The sequence below is a fragment of the Abramis brama genome, assembly GCF_963993115.1.
Source record: "Abramis brama genome assembly, chromosome: 4".
NCBI classification, from domain to species: Eukaryota; Metazoa; Chordata; class Actinopteri; order Cypriniformes; family Leuciscidae; genus Abramis; species Abramis brama.
This window is the reverse complement of record NC_139966.1, coordinates 56,154,817-56,172,608: the sequence shown is the minus strand read 5'-3', so window position 1 is coordinate 56,172,608 and position 17,792 is coordinate 56,154,817. Positions and strand designations below refer to the sequence as shown.

The 17,792-nt window shown below is 37.7% G+C and overlaps 1 protein-coding gene across 4 annotated transcripts in view; it reads left to right on the top strand.

The window, feature by feature from the left end:
* pde3a (phosphodiesterase 3A, cGMP-inhibited) overlaps positions 1-17,792 on the top strand; it is a 91,501-nt gene that overhangs the window by 40,222 nt on the left and 33,487 nt on the right. For 3 of the 4 annotated variants that reach the window (XM_084111244.1, XM_084111242.1, XM_084111245.1), the window contains exon 2: positions 5,827-5,877. The exons of the other annotated variant lie outside the window; for it this stretch is intronic. In XM_084111244.1, the coding sequence (XP_083967370.1) occupies positions 5,827-5,877 (51 nt within the window). The remainder of the gene's footprint in view (positions 1-5,826; positions 5,878-17,792) is intronic. 4 annotated transcript variants of the gene reach the window in all.

Here is a 17,792-nt window from a genome sequence, read left to right as displayed (position 1 = left end):
GAGCAGCAAAATTACTTCAGGTAGCAAGTATTGTGTACTAAAACATTTTGAGAATTAAGTGAGTTTATACTTAAAAGAAGAAAAAAAAAATATGCCAATGGGGTCAGAAAAATAAACCCAATTCAAACGGAAAACAAGTTTTATTTTTCTGACCCCATCGGTAGATATTTGTTATTGTTTTAAGCATACTTAATTTTGCTGAATTGTTTCAGTAAACAAGACTTTGCATGTCAATTTGCTTCTCAAGTAAATGTATCTTAAGACTGTTTAGATATTTTACTGAAAATCAAGACACAAATACTTTTGCAGCCTGTAATTTCTGACCAAAATTTATTTGAAAGATGATCTTTTCAGTGCATTATGATTTTAGATATATTCAGATGTGAGACCGGTCTTATATCTATACCGCATGTCACTTTCCTTTCTCTGTTTTCCTTTTAAAGTGTTTTGGCAGCTCAGCAGTGTTTTTCTCTCATGTTCCACAGTAACTCCTCTCACAGAATCGCTGCTCTGGTGCCATTAGGATTCCACTCACTGCGCCCCCTGCAGGCCGTCAGAAGAAGAGCAGTCAATAAAGTCAATTAAATGGGTAGAACAAGCGAAAGTGAGAAGGGGGGTGGGGGTGTGAACAAACACTCTTGACTAAACATTCAGCCTTATTAAAAAGTGTGCGTGATTTGCACTTAATCTAGCCCGATATGACATGCAAGCGAGAAGTGTGAGTTTGGAATTATTGGAGGCTATTATTCAGTTTTGATTATTCACTTTACAATCTCTGCACACAGACAGACATTTGCAGATGCACAAATAAAGAGGATATTTATAGCTTTTACCCCCGTATTATCTTTCTCATCAACAACTGAGAGCAGTGCATGAGAAATGGTGCAGTTACGGTATATGTATTCTAATGAAGCGATGGAGAACACAAGTGTGTGTGGAGTAACTGTGAGTGTGCAGGACGCTGGATATGAATGAATCATTGTGAAGTAAGCGAGCCGTAGTGGAGCACTGGGCTGCGTTCAGTCCTGTGTGATTTCCAGCTCACCCACAGTCTCTACATTATTAAAAGCGCATTAGTGGCGTAATGGCTGAGAGATGCGTCTCAAGTCCTGCTCTAGGCTGCTCAAGCTGAGGGAGGTCACGGGAAAAAACAGGCAGAATTCCAGAATGGAATACTAGAGTAATGCTCACTGCATACTATACTGCATACTGTATACTGCCTGCTGGTGTATAGAAGGAACAGTTTGTAATATGCAATTTGTTCAAATAGTAGTAGCATGCTACATTGTTGTCACATCAACTTTTATTTATTTATTTATTTATTTATTTTTAAGAAGTTTAGTCTTAGTATGTGTTTATGCAACTTAGGTTTATTTTACTTTTTTAGGGTTACATGTTTAATTTTATGTAATTATAAACCTATGTAAATTATTTAAATTATATTTGTATTACATATATTTTATATTTTATATTGATATAATATTTAATAAGTTTTATATGCATTTATGTAATATGTTTTTTGGGGGTTATTTTAAATGTATTTATTTTTATTCAATTTTATTTAAATTTATAGTTATTTTTATTAACATTTAATATAATAATAGTATTAAATATAATATTATAATGATGATAGTAATAATACGTTTTCTATATAGTTTTTATTTTGGATTATTTTAGGTCTATTTATGGTTATTCTTAAACCATTTAGAATAAAAAAGCCAATAAAAGATACTTTAGAGTCCCATAGTTTTTATTTAATTTATTTAATTTTTAATTTAATTTAATTTAGTTTCTGCTATAATTCATTAATATCATTATATAATTAATAATAATAATAATTATTATTATTATTAGTAGTAGTAGTAAGTATTAAATAAATACATTATTAATATAGTGTTTTTAGTTTTTTTTTTTTTTTTTTGTCTATTTATGTTGTGGTTTTTTAAACCAAAAGTAGAATAAAAATGAAGTCCCATAAAAGGGATGCAGGCAATACAAATGCAGTGCCATGGCATGCAGTGCTGTACTTCACATTTTGGCAATTTTTAGTAGGTGATGCAGTATTCCATTCATAAAGAAAATTCTCACACTCACACACACACACACTGTGCACAGTATGCATACTGCAGAAAGAGTAGTAGAGGGTTGTTCCGAACATCACTAGAGAGATGGAGAAACCGCGCGCGCGAGAGAGAGAGAGCGCTGGAAGAGCGAGCGTTTGCTGCTAGCGATGCCGGCTGCAGCTCGTTCATGCAATATTAAAGCGCTGCTGCATCATGCGCCTTATTATGAGGATTGCCTCATCTGTCACTTAGTCCTCTGAGAGCTGCGCCATTCTGTCACGACTAGTTCTCCTCCATTCAACCCTTTCGCTTAGAAAATGGAGAGCTTGGTTATTAATGGCAGATTATTGTCTGTCCTCGCTACAATGACGTCTGAATAAAGAGAAATCTCATTAACACGGCCCGTTAGTGTCGGTCCCTGGAGAAATCCTCTCTAGCGAGCGCCGCTTTTGGATCAGGGAAGATAAATATTTGTGAAGATGCTGTTAAATCCAATTTTAGGTGCTGTTTTGTGTTTGCGAATATCTTTCTCTTGCTTTTAAATGGAGGGCAAGTACAGTAATAGTTCAATTATGTGTAAATAAAGGCTGATCTGAGTGAGTGACGGATGGAAAGCCTTTGAAATACCTTGGAAAATCTCTCCTTTGCCCGTTCTCTCCTGTGTTTTATGAATAGTTTAATGATTTTAACAGCGGTAGATGAGGGTGGATCTACGTCAGGCTCTGTTATTAATATAGCAGCTAAATGCCACACTGCCGTTTCTGTGAAATAAACCCCCGACCAGAAAGCCTGGCAGGTTTTGTCTGCGCAATGTTGACTTTTCAAGTGTTTCTCTCTGGAAGTCGGCTGAAAATGTGTGAAAGATTCCTGCTAAAGATGTTTTGTTCTGACAGCAGATGCGCCTCTCCAGAAGCTCAATCTCTACTAGACTTGTGTATTCTCCTTCACTGATGCTGATGCACTGATGTCCTATTTTCTGATATAATATTGGTCATAACTGAAGGAAAACGGTTCATCATAAGTCTGGATCTATATAATGTTTGTTGTTGTTGCTAAAACACTTTTTAAGCTAAACTGATACGCACTGGGAGGTTCATTTTAGACAATCAGTTCGTTCAGATGGTTTATTTAATAAACAAATAAAAAAAAAACTGATGCACTCTTAAAAGAAAAGTTTCTATATAGAATCTTAAAGGGTTCCGTCAGAAGCTTCTGTCACTCTGATTTTTAATAATTGTTCATGTCTCATGGTTTCAATATACAGCCTTGTAGTTTTAATGCCAAACCAAACGAAAAGAACTTGCTTAAAGGAGCAGTTTGTTTGTGAATCATCTTTATTATTTATGTATGAATAGAAACCAAGGACTGTGCTCTAAAGAGCCTGTGAAAGGACTTCTTTACTAGCAAATGATCACAGTAATGAATGAATGCATGATGGCAATGTCATGAATGACAGCCGTTGGTTTCCTAAAACCTCGGTTGAGGACACGGCTTGACCCTCGGCCAAACAGCCTTTACGTAACATTATGTAACCCGCAGCGGCCCGGCCGAGATTCCTCTGATTGACACTGAGTTAACGACAGAACCATTTACAGCCTGTCATAATATCATGCTGTTATGTGAAAGACAGAAAGAAAACTTGCAAAAAGTACAGTGAATGATTGTCATATTCACGTATCATGGTATTTATTTCATATGCACAAAGAAGAGAGTTTTATTTTAAAGGTGTCTAATTTTGTTTTGTTGGTCTCCTACAACAGGTTTACATGCATCCAATGTCAAAAAAACTCTTTAATTTTCTCATTATATACATTGCAGCATCACCTCTTTTCTCAAAGCGTCTGAAACAGTTTGACAAAGGATTCGGTCTCTCTAAACCCCGCCTTTCCGAGAGCTTCCTCTGCTCTGATTGGTCAGATGGCCCAGTCTGTTGTGATTGGTCTGCTCTGCTCTGATTGGTCAGATGACCCAGTCTGTTGTGATTGGTCTACTCTGCTCTGATTGGTCAGATGACCCAGTCTGTTGTGATTGGTCTACTCTACTCTGATTGGTCAGATGGCTCAGTCTGTTGTGATTGGTCTACTCTGCTCTGATTGGTCAGATGACCCAGTCTGTTGTGATTGGTCTACTCTGCTCTGATTGGTCAGATGGCTCAGTCTGTTGTGATTGGTCTACTCTACTCTGATTGGTCAGATGGCTCAGTCTGTTGTGATTGGTCTACTCTGCTCTGATTGGTCAGATGGCCCAGTCTGTTGTGATTGGTCTACTCTACTCTGATTGGTCAGATGGCTCAGTCTGTTGTGATTGGTCTACTCTGCTCTGATTGGTCAGATGTCCCAGTCTGTTGTGATTGGTCTACTCTGCTCTGATTGGTCAGATGACCCAGTCTGTTGTGATTGGTCTACTCTGCTCTGATTGGTCAGATGGCCCAGTCTGTTGTGATTGGTCTACTCTGCTCTGATTGGTCAAGGATTGATTGAGGGTCAAAGTAGACGTTATTCATGGGCAGCCAATGAAGACATAGACTGGCGTTATGCAAATTTGTTACAAACCCTACGTAAGTTCGAGCAGGAAGTAAGACTGGAATTACTGAAGACTCGTTTCAGCAGTTCAGAATCGGTTCTTTCTTTTGGGAGACAATTACTCCATTTATCTGTGCATCTGTATCTTTTACATTCACAAACAGCTACTGTATATTACACACTACATGTAAGAATATCAACATGTATATCAAAATATATTCCTTCGCTGACAGATTATATCAAATGTGAACTATTTTTGAGTTTTCCATGACCGTTTCGCCCAACTTTGGAAAGTCTATTTGTAGTTATTAGGACGTCCTCCAGCTGTGAATACTCCTGTAGTTCTGCTATGCCGTGGTGTTTACATGCAGTGCCAGGTCACATCGTGTACCAGGGAGCTGACGGGATCGAGGGTGGCCGGAGCAAGTACCCTGATTTACAGCCTGTCTCGCTGTATACAATAAACCCAGCCAGAATGCCATTTGTTTGGCTTCCTCTCCCTTCAAACCAAAGGAAAATATTCATCCAAATAGCTACATTTTATTTATAAGAGTCTAGTTTCCCAGGCTTGAGTCCTGAGGCTATTTCGGCGGGGGTTGAGAGGGCGTCCCGCGCTTCCCTGCTTTTCGTCCTCTGGTGTTTCTCGAAAAGGGTGCTATTCAATTGTGGGCAACACTTTTTTTCTTTCTTTTTTTTTTCGCGACTCTTGAGTCAACGAGGCCTGTTTTTTGCCGCCTGCGGAAACCTCCTACTGTCTGTTAATTAGAGTGTGTAAAGTTTACAGCCTTTGAGGAGCTGTTAAGAGGCGAAGAGCGCAGAGTAAAGGCAGCCTGACTGTGAAATTGAATTATGAGCGTGTGTCACTGAACAAAATGGAAAGTGTGTGAGAGGGAGAGGGAGGGGGGGGGGGAGAGAGAGAGAGAGAGAGAGAGAGAGAGAGAGAGAGAGAGAGAGAGAGAGAGAGAGAGAGAGAGGCAGAGAGATAGAATGAGAGAGAGAGAGAGAGAGAGAGAGGCAGAGAGAGAGAGAGAGAGAGAGAGAGGCAGAGAGAGAGAGAGAGAGAGAGGCATCCCTGGAGGCTCTGATCTCTCTCTCTCTCTTTCTCTCTCTTTGTGCTGTATTTTTAGTGAGCGAGGGAGAGTGTGTAGCCTCACTAGATGCTGAATATTGAATGGTGAATGGAATATGTGCTGCATCGTTCTGTGTGTGTGACTCAAAACATCCTGTGTGTCTGTCCACAGATGCTCCCACAGCAAGAATGGGACCACAAAAGAGGTGCCCGAGGATCTCAGGTCAGTCTCTCTCTCTGTGTGTGTGTGTGTGTGTGTATGTGGATGATTGAAAAAGAGCTGAAGGATCTGAACCTGATGAAACCTGAAAGAGCATCTCTGGGCCACATTTCACCGCAAAATCAAAAAATTATTTTTACTTAAAGAAAATGAAGCCTGTTTTAGAGTCATTAAGGTTTAATTTGCCACGTGACACTATTTTCAAAACAATTAAGCATATTTCTTTTTTTTTAATTTGCAAAGTCTTTCTCGTTAGTTTAATTTGAAAAGTTTTTTATTTATTCATCATAGTAATATTTGTTGAACTGCCTTTTAGTCGCACTTATTTAAGTTAATAAAAAAATAATTGTACATTATAGTTAAAAGAGAATATGATGAGAATCATTGAAAATAATTAGAAAATTTTATGAATTTGAATTGCATTATGGAAATGACATTATAATTTGTTGGGAAAAAAACATATTTTAGTGGGAAAGCATGTTGCTCAAAGTCTGCTGTACTTCTTTAAGCATATTACAAAGTTCAAAAGTTAAAATTGTCATTAATGAAAACTGAAGGTTAATTTCTGCTTAACTGTCATGAAAATAATGACACTTTAGCAAGTCCAAAAATAGTTTTTTTATCCAAAATATCAGTTCTAATCTTCTGATTTTGTAGTGAAATGTGAGTTATGAGTTGTTTGTTTTGTTGCTAGATCTCTGATTAATGATTATGAGCAGAGTGTAAATGAATATGTGAGGTGGTGACCCCTATCTGACCTCCTGGTTGTAACCCGGGATATGATGTCTTTTAAACATCATCAGTGACGACATCACACTTGGCAAGAAGAGAGTCTGTCCTGTTCCTGCAGTTCCTTTGAACTTTGCAACTTTGTAATTTGCTTGTGTAATTGAAAGAAGTGCATCAGATTTTAAGCAACATGTATATAAATAATGTCACTTCATGGAGGAGGATGTTGTTAAAGAACTTCAAGGATAAAAGGTACATCTGTATTTGTCCTTTTGTTTTGTTTTTTAATCCCATCTTTAGAGTTATGTGAAGACTGTGAAGTGTTACCAATTGTATCAAATATGTAATGGTTAATGGATAATATTTTATCTCATAGATTCAGACATTTGTTGACATATGACCCAGAATGATTATTTTGGATGTGTGTGTGTGTGTGTGTGTGTGTGTGTGTTTTAGATTTACTGAGTTTGTGCCCACACTTTTTTTATTTTATTCAGGAACTCCCTAGTGTGTGTGTGTGTGTGTGTGTATGTGTGTGCGCGTGTGTGTGTGTGTGTGTATGTGTGTGCGCGTGTGTGTGTGTGTGTGTGTGTGTGTGCACATATGCTAATGTGTTTGCACATTTTATCTAGTTCTCTTCACGGCTGGGTGAGAGCAGGGAGCAGTGTTGACGTCTTTACTGACGTGTTTCTGTACTCTGTGCCCCTGCGTTTGTCCCTTGGTGTTTCTTTCATTCCCAGCAGTCTAACCTCCACCTATTTATGCCTTTGCCTCTGACAGAAAGGAAACTCTTTTTTTCTTTCTGTCGGGTCACTCGAGACTTTGGCATCGGGGCCTTGCGGTGCAGCCCGTCAGAAGGACAGTGATTTCATCCGGGGTCGCGTGTTACAGAGGTCTGCTGTTTCCGCGAGGGGATTTGCATCAAAAGCTGCTGTGGTAAACCTAGACAGCCAGAGATGAGTTACAGCTATTACAGTGCTGACAGAGACATAAGTTAAAGCATAATACACATCAGGGCTTACATGAGCGTGCACCGCACGAGATGAACATGACCTTAGAAAACAGCTGTCAGTCAGCGTGTCTTACAATAGAGCTGTCAGAGCATGCTGGGCCAACCTCCCACAATGCACTGGGCCTTGAGACAACCATAAGGCTGTGAGCTGATAGCAGGAACAATCCACATGAGGAAACAACGCTTGTGTGTGTAATCGCTGTTCTTTGTGAGCGATTTGCAATTTATGTATGTGTGTGTGAGAGAAAGATGTCCCCATTCATGAACCTGTGTGCCGTTTTGTGGTATAAATAGTGGTAGTGGTTTGCTCACACTGAAATTTAAAAAAAGAAAAAGTGCCCTTTAAATAACGGGATGATGCCCTTAATTAACTGAAAACAACAAGTGTGGAATGTTGGACATTTCATGAACTCAGTTGTTGCAGCTTTCCTTATATGGTGGAGGGGGAGGGGCTAACAGACTCTGATGTAGAGGGGGAGGGGCTAACAGACTCTGATGTTGAGGAGGAGGGGCTAACAGACTCTGATGTTGAGGGGGAGGGGCTAACAGACTCTGATGTTGAGGGGGAGGGGCTAACAGACGCTGATGTTGAGGGGGAGGGGCTAACAGACTCTGATGCTGAATGACAAAATAATCATATACAATTATTACACTACACGATTGAGTACATAGTGCCTAGTTAGTATAAGTAGTAGTTGACCTAAATGTCGTCATGAAGCGGAAATAGCTATCATCTTTTCTTGCCTATTCCCTAGTGAAACGGCTTCTCGAACAAGAACAAATGTGGGCGGGGCTTGATTTTGTCCATGGGGAATTGATTGGATGGTTGTGGTTTGCTATCGGCTGATCTCATGTGAGTGACAGGTTGCCCCAGTTTGGGGGGATGGGGGGGTATTTTGATTCAAGATTATGATGCACATGTCCATGGATAAATCATTTATAATAAATATTGCAATATTCCATAAAAAATTAGAATTGCTCATTTTCATTTCATGGTGACTTTAAAGTGAAAACGGCTCATTCTAATATTGTTTAAATTATAGCGCTTCATGTGGGAACTCTGAGAATGCAAAATGTTCTTTACACACCTTTTTGTGATTCAACAATCAAGCTTGAATAACTAGTAGTGTCTGCATTTCAGGGCTTAGTGGCAAATGAATAGTGGGAGGCGAGTTGTTTGTGTGTGTGTGTGTGTGTGTGTGTTCAGTGTCTAAGCCGTCTTATCGGAAGGATATCCTCCCCCTGAGGATCGATGCTGCTCTTTCTGCTTCACAGTCATATTCAGGCACACATGGTGTTCATACATATTTGTGTGTGTGTGTGTGTGTGAGCATGTGTGTGCGCTAACATAGCTTGCTCTCTTTTCTAATTATCGAGTGGTTTTATCATTTGTCAGTTAAGGGACGTGGTTTTCTTTTGTCTCTGTATCGTATTTGCTGCATGAAACTGATTAGCACTACAAAGTTCTCGTTGATTTCAAAGTGCAGTCGTTCGTGTGCCTCATTTCTGCCTGTTTTCCTCTTATTGATCTGTGGAAAGCAGCCATCTCCAGGCTCCAGTACCTTATAAAGGTGTGGAGTAGTGCAAACACGGCTGATATTTGAACTTGTGACATTGACGAGAGGAGAGAAAGTGAAGAAGTGTGAATGTGTGGTCCTCAGGAGACCTTGCTCTTCCTCAAACCTTTCCCAGGGTGCACTGGGTCTCCCAAGTGGATGTATTGTTGGTGTCAGTGCTCAACCACCTTCACACTCATTAGTACCCGCCACATTGCGTCACTGCTCATTTGCATGAACAAACTTTTCTCACAAATGAACATGTTCTGTCATATTTTGCCCCAATCAAAAAAAAAGAAAAAAAAGAAAAAGAAATGAAATCTTGATTTGAAATGATTATATTATATTATATTATATTATATTATATTATATTATATTATGTTATAGTCACTCATGTTTCTCGCATGGAAATCACTCATTTTTATTTAAACGAAATGACTTCCGGTTGCCTTGCTGCTGCAAATTTACTGTCAGTGTGAACGTCCCTTTTAGAGTGAGTGAAGAACAACTATCAAGTCTCAGTGTGTCGTAAAAAAATGGGAGTGGGAAGGCGTTTTTGTTGACCAGTTTACCCCAAACAACTATTTATTGGTCTGGGCCCTGAGGGAATGCTCTTTTTGCCTGGCTTGCCTTAGCAACAGGCTATTTTCAATATAAATGCTTCCGGTGGCGTATATATATATATATATATATATATATATATATATTATTTTTTGGACAAAAAATACATTGTGCCTACTACATGTGTTTCGTAGCACAACTAAATTTTTAATGAAAGATTTTTTTATTTTTGGTAACTGCAAAATTCCTGTATTTCTATTTGTGATATTTCAAAGCTGTGATACTATTATTCTTAAATATGGAAGATATTCAGAATAAAAAGGGGTAGATGTGTCCAGATTTTTACTATGAAGTGCAATTTCAATAAAATAAAAATTGTATACAAGTATATTTGAAGAGTTCAGATGCAAAAGCCTCTAAGTGCCATCTGAAATTTTCTTCTAGAATGATCATTTTTATCAAACTTGTATATTTAAGTTCAGTAATTTCACTGAAATGGCAATGAAAATTACCTATTAATTGTCATTAAAGTGAAATTACTGAACTTAAATATACAAGCTTGATAAAAATGATCATTCTAGAAGAAAATTTCAGATGGCACTTAGAGGCTTTTGCATCTGAACTCTTCATATATATATATATATATATATATATATATATATATATATATATATATATATATATATATATATATAATATATTATGTTATATATTCAACTTAATTTAAATGAAGGTTTTATAGCTGAAATAAAAATATTTTTCATATTTAATATTTTACTTGTGTAATGAAAATGTTTATTTCAAGCTTCTACTTAGGTGTCACTCATAATCCAAAGGGATCCTCAGGGTCTCTTTGTTTTCTCAGGCATCAATTGGATGTATTTTACTGTCATACAGTATTTCCTGTGAATCACGCCGTGTGTCTGTGTGGAGAAGGAGATTTGTGGCGAGTCAGGGAAGCTCAGAGGTTGTGTAAATCACTAGTCCACTTATGGATTTATCTTCATCTCGATCACCTTCCCAGCCAACTCGCCTCACACAACGGCCCGGGTCGGCTTAAAGCGTGTATCACGATGACAAAAAATGATGTTTTTAACGTTTGAACGGAGAGAAGAAAAAAATGGAACGAGATCAAATACAATATTTTGGTTCAAAGCTGGAAGCTCATTGGATTCAGATCATTACCTTCGGTAACATTGAGTCAAGAATAAAGACGTCTGCATCCAACATCACCGCAGTCAGACGTCACAGAACAAGAGTTGAGCTCTTGGAATTTGTGGGACGCCACACCAAGAATCTCAAGTAACCCCATATAAAAACCACCTCATTTTTCAACCGTGCACAATATTGACGTGGTTTGTAGTCTATGCACCAAACAGAGGTCTGAAAACACTTGGCTCCTGCACATGGGTGAAAGTGTCAAAGCGATGTGACATTGACTCCTTCCGCCAATTCAGTATTGTGGAGTGAAGTAAGAAGCCTCTAAAATGCTGCTTCTCAGAGCTCTTTCCACAAGCTGCCATTAACATTCTTGTGTTGTGAGGTCCTCCGGCAGCTCAGTTCATTCACAATTTAGTCGTGCTGTAATTTTTATGATGCCGTTGTGACACATTGGCTGTTAAAACTGCCGTCGTGGGGCGAGAGCCATGCCGAAACACAGTCAGTGTGGTGCTAAAGAGCTACGACTGTTTGTCACGCTTGTTTTGTGTCACTTCTCATGCTTAAAAACTCATTTCCATGCACAAACATAAATACATTCCACCGGCCAAGACTGTAATGTCATTACGTTCAGGCGGTGGTGCGGAGATCTGGAGCTAGTGGTTAAAGATCTGGGTTGGTTGATGATTTAAGTGCGTTTGAGTGTTTGTGCATGTGCCTTGTATACCACATATATATTTAGATTTATGTACACTGCCATTCAAAAGTTTGGGGTCAGAATGTTTTTTTTTAAAGAAGTTAATCTTTTTATTTATCAAGGATGCAGCAGTAAAGTCATTTTATAATGCTACAAAAGATTTTTATTTAAAATAAATAAACTTTATTTAAATAAAGTTTAGCAAAGAATCCTGAAAAAAAAAATTGTTTTCAACATTGATAATAATGTTTTGGAAATGTTTCATTAGCAGCAAATCAGCATATTAGAATGATTTCTGATGGATCATGTGACTGAAGACTGGAGTAATGATGCTGAAAATACAGCTTTTAATCACAGGAATTAATAATAAAAAAATGTTACTATATATTCACATAGAAAATAGTTATTTAAATTTTTTTAGAATATTTAAAAATTTCAATCAAATAAATGCAGCCTTGGTGAACATTAGAGACTTATTTAAAAACATTAAAAACCTGGTATTTTGACATAATTTTGTGTGTTTAAGTCTGTTCAAGCGCAAGTAAACGCGTAAGAGGAATTAATTCGGTGTTCGAGCGCTGTCTGAAACGTGCCTCTCTCTCTCTCTCTCTCTCTCTCTCTCTCTCTCTCTCTCTCTCTCTCTCTCTCTCTCTCTCTTCACACGAGTCCTGATTTTCGCCTCTTCTTCCGCGTTTAAAATCGCTTGAATGTGTAAATTTGCAAGACAAAACACTTCCGAATGCTAAACTTTCACCGCGGGGTCTGGTCCGTACGGATCACGCGGATAAACTGCGATCCATTGCACCCCTATTAATGAACACACTTATCATCATGATTGCTATCTTACCAGAGATGGAGAATAACCCTAAATGTTGGTGCTCAAAAGCGCTTCCCTCCATGTTTTCTGATGCGCATGGTTTATTTTCACGACGCATGTGCACCAGTTATGTGCACCCCTGCCTTTAACTATTATTAAAATACACAATCTATCATTATAAATGTTTATTTTATTGTTTTTTGCATTACATTAATTTAAGGGTGAAATATGCTTACTATGCTTACTATTAAAAACTCAATACTCATAAAAACACGCTTAATTTTTTAATGCAAAATATAATTGAATTTTGTGGTGATATAGGACCCTTACATGTCCTTTACAGGTTTTGTGATATACACTTAGGCACACTTAGATTGTGTATATTGTGTGAACCAACAGAATGGGCTCATTGTTGTTATGGTATTTTGACGGAGTGAGAGAAACATCTCAGCTGGTGTGGTGTACAGGGTTGTTCCTCTTTCATGCCTCGCTGCATCTGTTCTGCCCGTGGATGGAGCTTTACCATCTGCGTGATGCGGTCTCGTGTGTGTGTGTGTTCCTCCGTAGAAACACGTGCCTGCGCATGAATCAAAGCCCTCGCTCTCGCTTTAATGCTAACGCACATTCTCATCCCATCGGACGCTGTGTTTTGAATGCATATGCACGGAGAATAATACCATGACTCAGCATCTCTCTGTGCTGTGCTAAACAGTTGTCTAGTGTATAAGCCCTAGTTCACTGTGATCAATGAGACGCTATTAGAGGACTTTTCCCTCCCGGCTGTCCTGATGTGTGTACCGCTGCTCACAATGACCAGGGCGGATCAATACTGTTTCCACCAGCAACCCTCATTTTGTTCCCTGGATCTGTTGTTGATATCACCTATGCACACACACATAAGCACACATACACAATCACACTAATCCGAGGACATTAGCCGTGGAGAGAGTCCATTTCAGTCAGGTAATGGGCAGATTTCGCTATCACAGGATGTCGTAAAGGTTGCGCTGAAGAGCGAGATAATGTGTGCTTTTTAAGGCCGGGCTCTCTGGGTTCTGTCAGCCGCTCTCAAAGCGAAAGTGCTTCAGCAACTTTCCCATAAACACCTCTCTTGTTTTAGTCCGTGATAAAACACACAAACACTCATGTGCTAAAGTTTAAGAGAGGCAAGGTTCGGTTTTATGGCCCATTGTTTGAGCATCTTCATGTTTGGCTGACTCGTGTCTCTTGATGTTTTGATAACGGATTGAGACAGGAGGAGCGAGAGAGGAATAAATGTAATGAAAGGAAGGAGCTGAAAGACTCCCACGCAAGGAGCGATGTTGTCTCAGTCCACTTAACCTCACTTTCCGTTTGTTCTATATTTAATCGCCCTTTTACACTTCCCGGCAGTCCGCGTGTGACCCTAGTGGAGGACCGGAGAAACGCAGAGAGTTTCTGTGGACAAACACTTCTCAAAGTCTGTCGGGAACATGCGCACACGTCACATTTACCAGAAAATACTGAAGGATAAACAAATGGAGCCTACTTTTTCTGTTTTGTTAACATATTTACTGTCAATTTAAAATATGACTGTAGTGCAGTAAGATATGTTATGTGTGTTTATATATTTATTTGTATATATATATATATATATATATATATATATATATATATATATATATATTTTTTTTTTTTTTAATTGTAAATATGTATTATATGTCCTGTATATTAATATAATGTATTTTATTTTCATTTCCAATATATATATATATATATATATATATATATATATATATATATATATATATATGTGTGTGTGTGTGTGTGTGTGTGTGTGTGTGTGTGTGTGTATATGTGTGTGTGTGTGTGTGTGTGTGTATATATATATATATATGTGTGTGTGTATATATATATGTATATGTATATATATATATATATATATATATATATATATTTAATTAGATGTAAAAATTGTATTACTATATATTAATATATGATTAGTCATATTAATTATTAATATGACTTAGTCCGCCAATGTGGACAATCATAATAATATATGATTATTCATTAATATGAAACAATATATTAATAAGATTAGTCATATTATCATGAAAATGTAAGCATATTTACGCATATTATTATTTATTATTTGCAATTTTATTACATATATGTATTATATAATTTAAATATTTCCAGTATATAAACATATGATTATATATTATACATTAATGTATATATTAGTGTTGTCATATTGATTAATTGTGATTAATCGTATCTAACCAAGTTTTTGTTTGTATGTTTGTGTATATATATATATATTTTTTTTTTTATTATATATATATATATATAATGTATGTGTGTGTGTACAAATATATATATATACAAATATATATATATATATATGCACACAAATATATATATATATATATTATATAATATATACATGTATTATATAAACAAAAACTTTTATGTTAGATGCAATTAATTGCAATTAATCGATATGACAGCACTAATATATATATATATATATATATATATATCCATTTACAGTCAAAATTTATTTGGAAGAATGTGACTTCTACATGTTTTTGTGAGATTTACCTATACACATAAACAACAACTGAATCTGAGAAAGGTCTGCTTTTTTCCACAAAGGGTCACTTTCATGCCCCCTGCTGTGGGTCGTGGGGTCGTGACCCTCCGTTGCAGGAGAGGAGAGATCGTGAGGTCACAGCATTCTTCTTCTCATCGACATACAGCTCTCATTAATACTTCACCACACTCATAACTCTTGAGCGGTGCCAACTCTTCACGGCTGATCCTGTTTCCGACGGTTAAAGCTGAACCCAGCAGCCATTCTTTTCCCAAATATGCACATTGGCGGACAGTTTCTGTGTTTACATACTGTAGTTTTACAACCCAAACGTTTTGCGGAAGCTCTCGTTCCAAGTCCCATCTGCCTCTCACTCAGTTTTTTGGCGTGTAACAGTGGCTAACTCTGAGATATGTAGCGTAGCGTTGTGTACACATCCTCCACATGTTCTCGTCGTAGCCTGAGTGACGGATGTCAGAGGAGTCCCAGAACGCTTCTGTCACACTGGAAATCTCAGTGTGTTTGAGTTTGTCATTGCAGTCGTGCTCTTGCTTTGCTCCGAGCGCAGTGGCTAATAACGCTCCTCACTCCAGGCTTGTTCAGTCAGAGGGAGCGTGAGCTACGGCGCTGCCATATGAACTCACGTTAGTGCTGACACGCCACACGCCAGCCTCTGTGTGATGCTGACAGCATTTAATTTTAAATGCACACTAAAGCAAATGCAATAGGCTTGCTCTTTTTCAAATGCAAAATGCTAAATATCCTCAGACATGTTAATATTCTGTTTTCAAACCCATGCATTTGCATAATGCATCATCTGTCTATAGCACAAACACATGCAGTTTTTGGGCATTAAAGTGTATGCAGAAAGCTGCGGTACTGTCATTATGGGTGCTCTAATTATGAGCATAATCATAATAACATAATCACAAAATTCTGTTTACAAGAGCTTGCACTTAATCGCAGTACTGCTATAATCGCATTATGAACGCAGCTGTTATGTGTGTGACCATATCTGTCTGCCAGTGCAATATTTTTCTGATGCTGTTATGTGTTTGTATGGAGTAAGCATAGCTAGATTTTTCTGGAGTAGTACAGGTAGTATGGTAATATGCCAGTCTGAACATACTGTACCAAATTTGGTCACAATCACACTGCAGTCAGAAGTATCCGTGTAATTTTGCCAAAGCTTCAAGCCCAAAATGGCCACATGATTTTAAGCATTTAAACCTGGGTAAAAGATTGGAAATGCAAGAATACTTGTGATGTGGCAACAGAAATGTTCCCTTTTGCTGTGTGCCCAGGTTAGAATTATTAGTATTATCTAGCCCTCATGATCAGTTTTAAAGCAGCTCTACTTAATGTTTCTTTTATGTAATCCAAGTGAGGGATTTTGTATTATTCACCAAGGGTAGTTTCCTGTGACCTCACTGTGAGGAGCGCGTTATCCGAGAAAATCCGATACAGTAAGATGAGACTGAGCACTTGTGTGTGTTATATACACAAACAGAGACCTCGTTGCCATGGCAACAGCTCGTCCGTCAGCCTCACGTGCGCTGTGCTGTCAGAATGAGTTTTTGATGGAGGGAAAACATGTAAACAAACACACGTCACGCGTCACACACGCGTCAGTATCATGCATCCCGCTTTGTTCTATAGAAATATGAGATTTTACAGATGCTGATGTTGACAGAACAGATTACCTCCATTCAGACTGTCTTTTTAAATGTTTTAAGTTATTCTTAAAAAATTGTTTCACAAATTTATTGTGAAAAAAAAAAAGTCAATACTACTCGTTCATTTTTTACTTGTGTTTGCTAAGATGATTGCCATTGTCCATACACTGAATTTTTTTTTCAAAGTTATTTTAAATGATTATACTTTATCAGTATTTGTCTCTTCTTATATATAAAATATTATTTAAATTTTGTCAGATTTATACTTACCAACAAAAAAAAACAATGTTATAGATAGATAGATAGATAGATAGATAGATAGATAGATAGATAGATAGATAGATAGATAGATAGATAGATAGATAGATAGATAGATAGATAGATAGATAGAAACTTTTCTGACAGCTCAATAGGCATTAATATGTAAATGTGGATGGCTGTATGTTAATGTATTCGTGGTAGTAAGATCACATGATTATTTCTGAATGGGCCATTTTTGCAGTTTAATTTGAATAAATGGATGTGTACATAACTTTGCTTGGATAAACTGATCGAGCTAGGCTTCTGCTGGCTCCTAAATGTGTTGTGTTTCGTGTCCAGCTACTTCAGCTAAAGCAAATGAAACACAAACATTTGAAATAAATATATTTATAAATTTTGCAGTTCGGTTTGATGACTTTTCGAGGTGCAGAAATGACACACATGAGCTTTAGAGAGCACTGAGGGCTTATTTGGACTTTGAAATGAGGCACGTTCTGTTAGCATCTGAACATACGCTACAGCAGATGCTGCCTGTCGTGAAGATGCTCTGAGTTTTGAAGATCTCTCTCTCTCTTTCTCTCGTTCTCTCTTTCTCGAACAATGAACATCCACGGCCCAATATGAGCAGCCCTCAGGCCTAATGCAAGTCAGTTTCTCCTTCCTCCATTAGTTATTCTCTGTATGTGTCATTCCTTCATCTGCTTTTGATGTCTCTCTGTCTTCATTGTGTGTGTGTGTGTGTGTGTGTGTGTGTGTGTGTGTGTGTGTGTGTGTGTGTGTGTGTGCGGTTTACTGAGGAAAGACTATGTGAGATTAAACTGCATGCTCTTCTCTTGTCCTCTTTCTGTCTTTCGTCTGGTTCCTCCTGTACTTCTC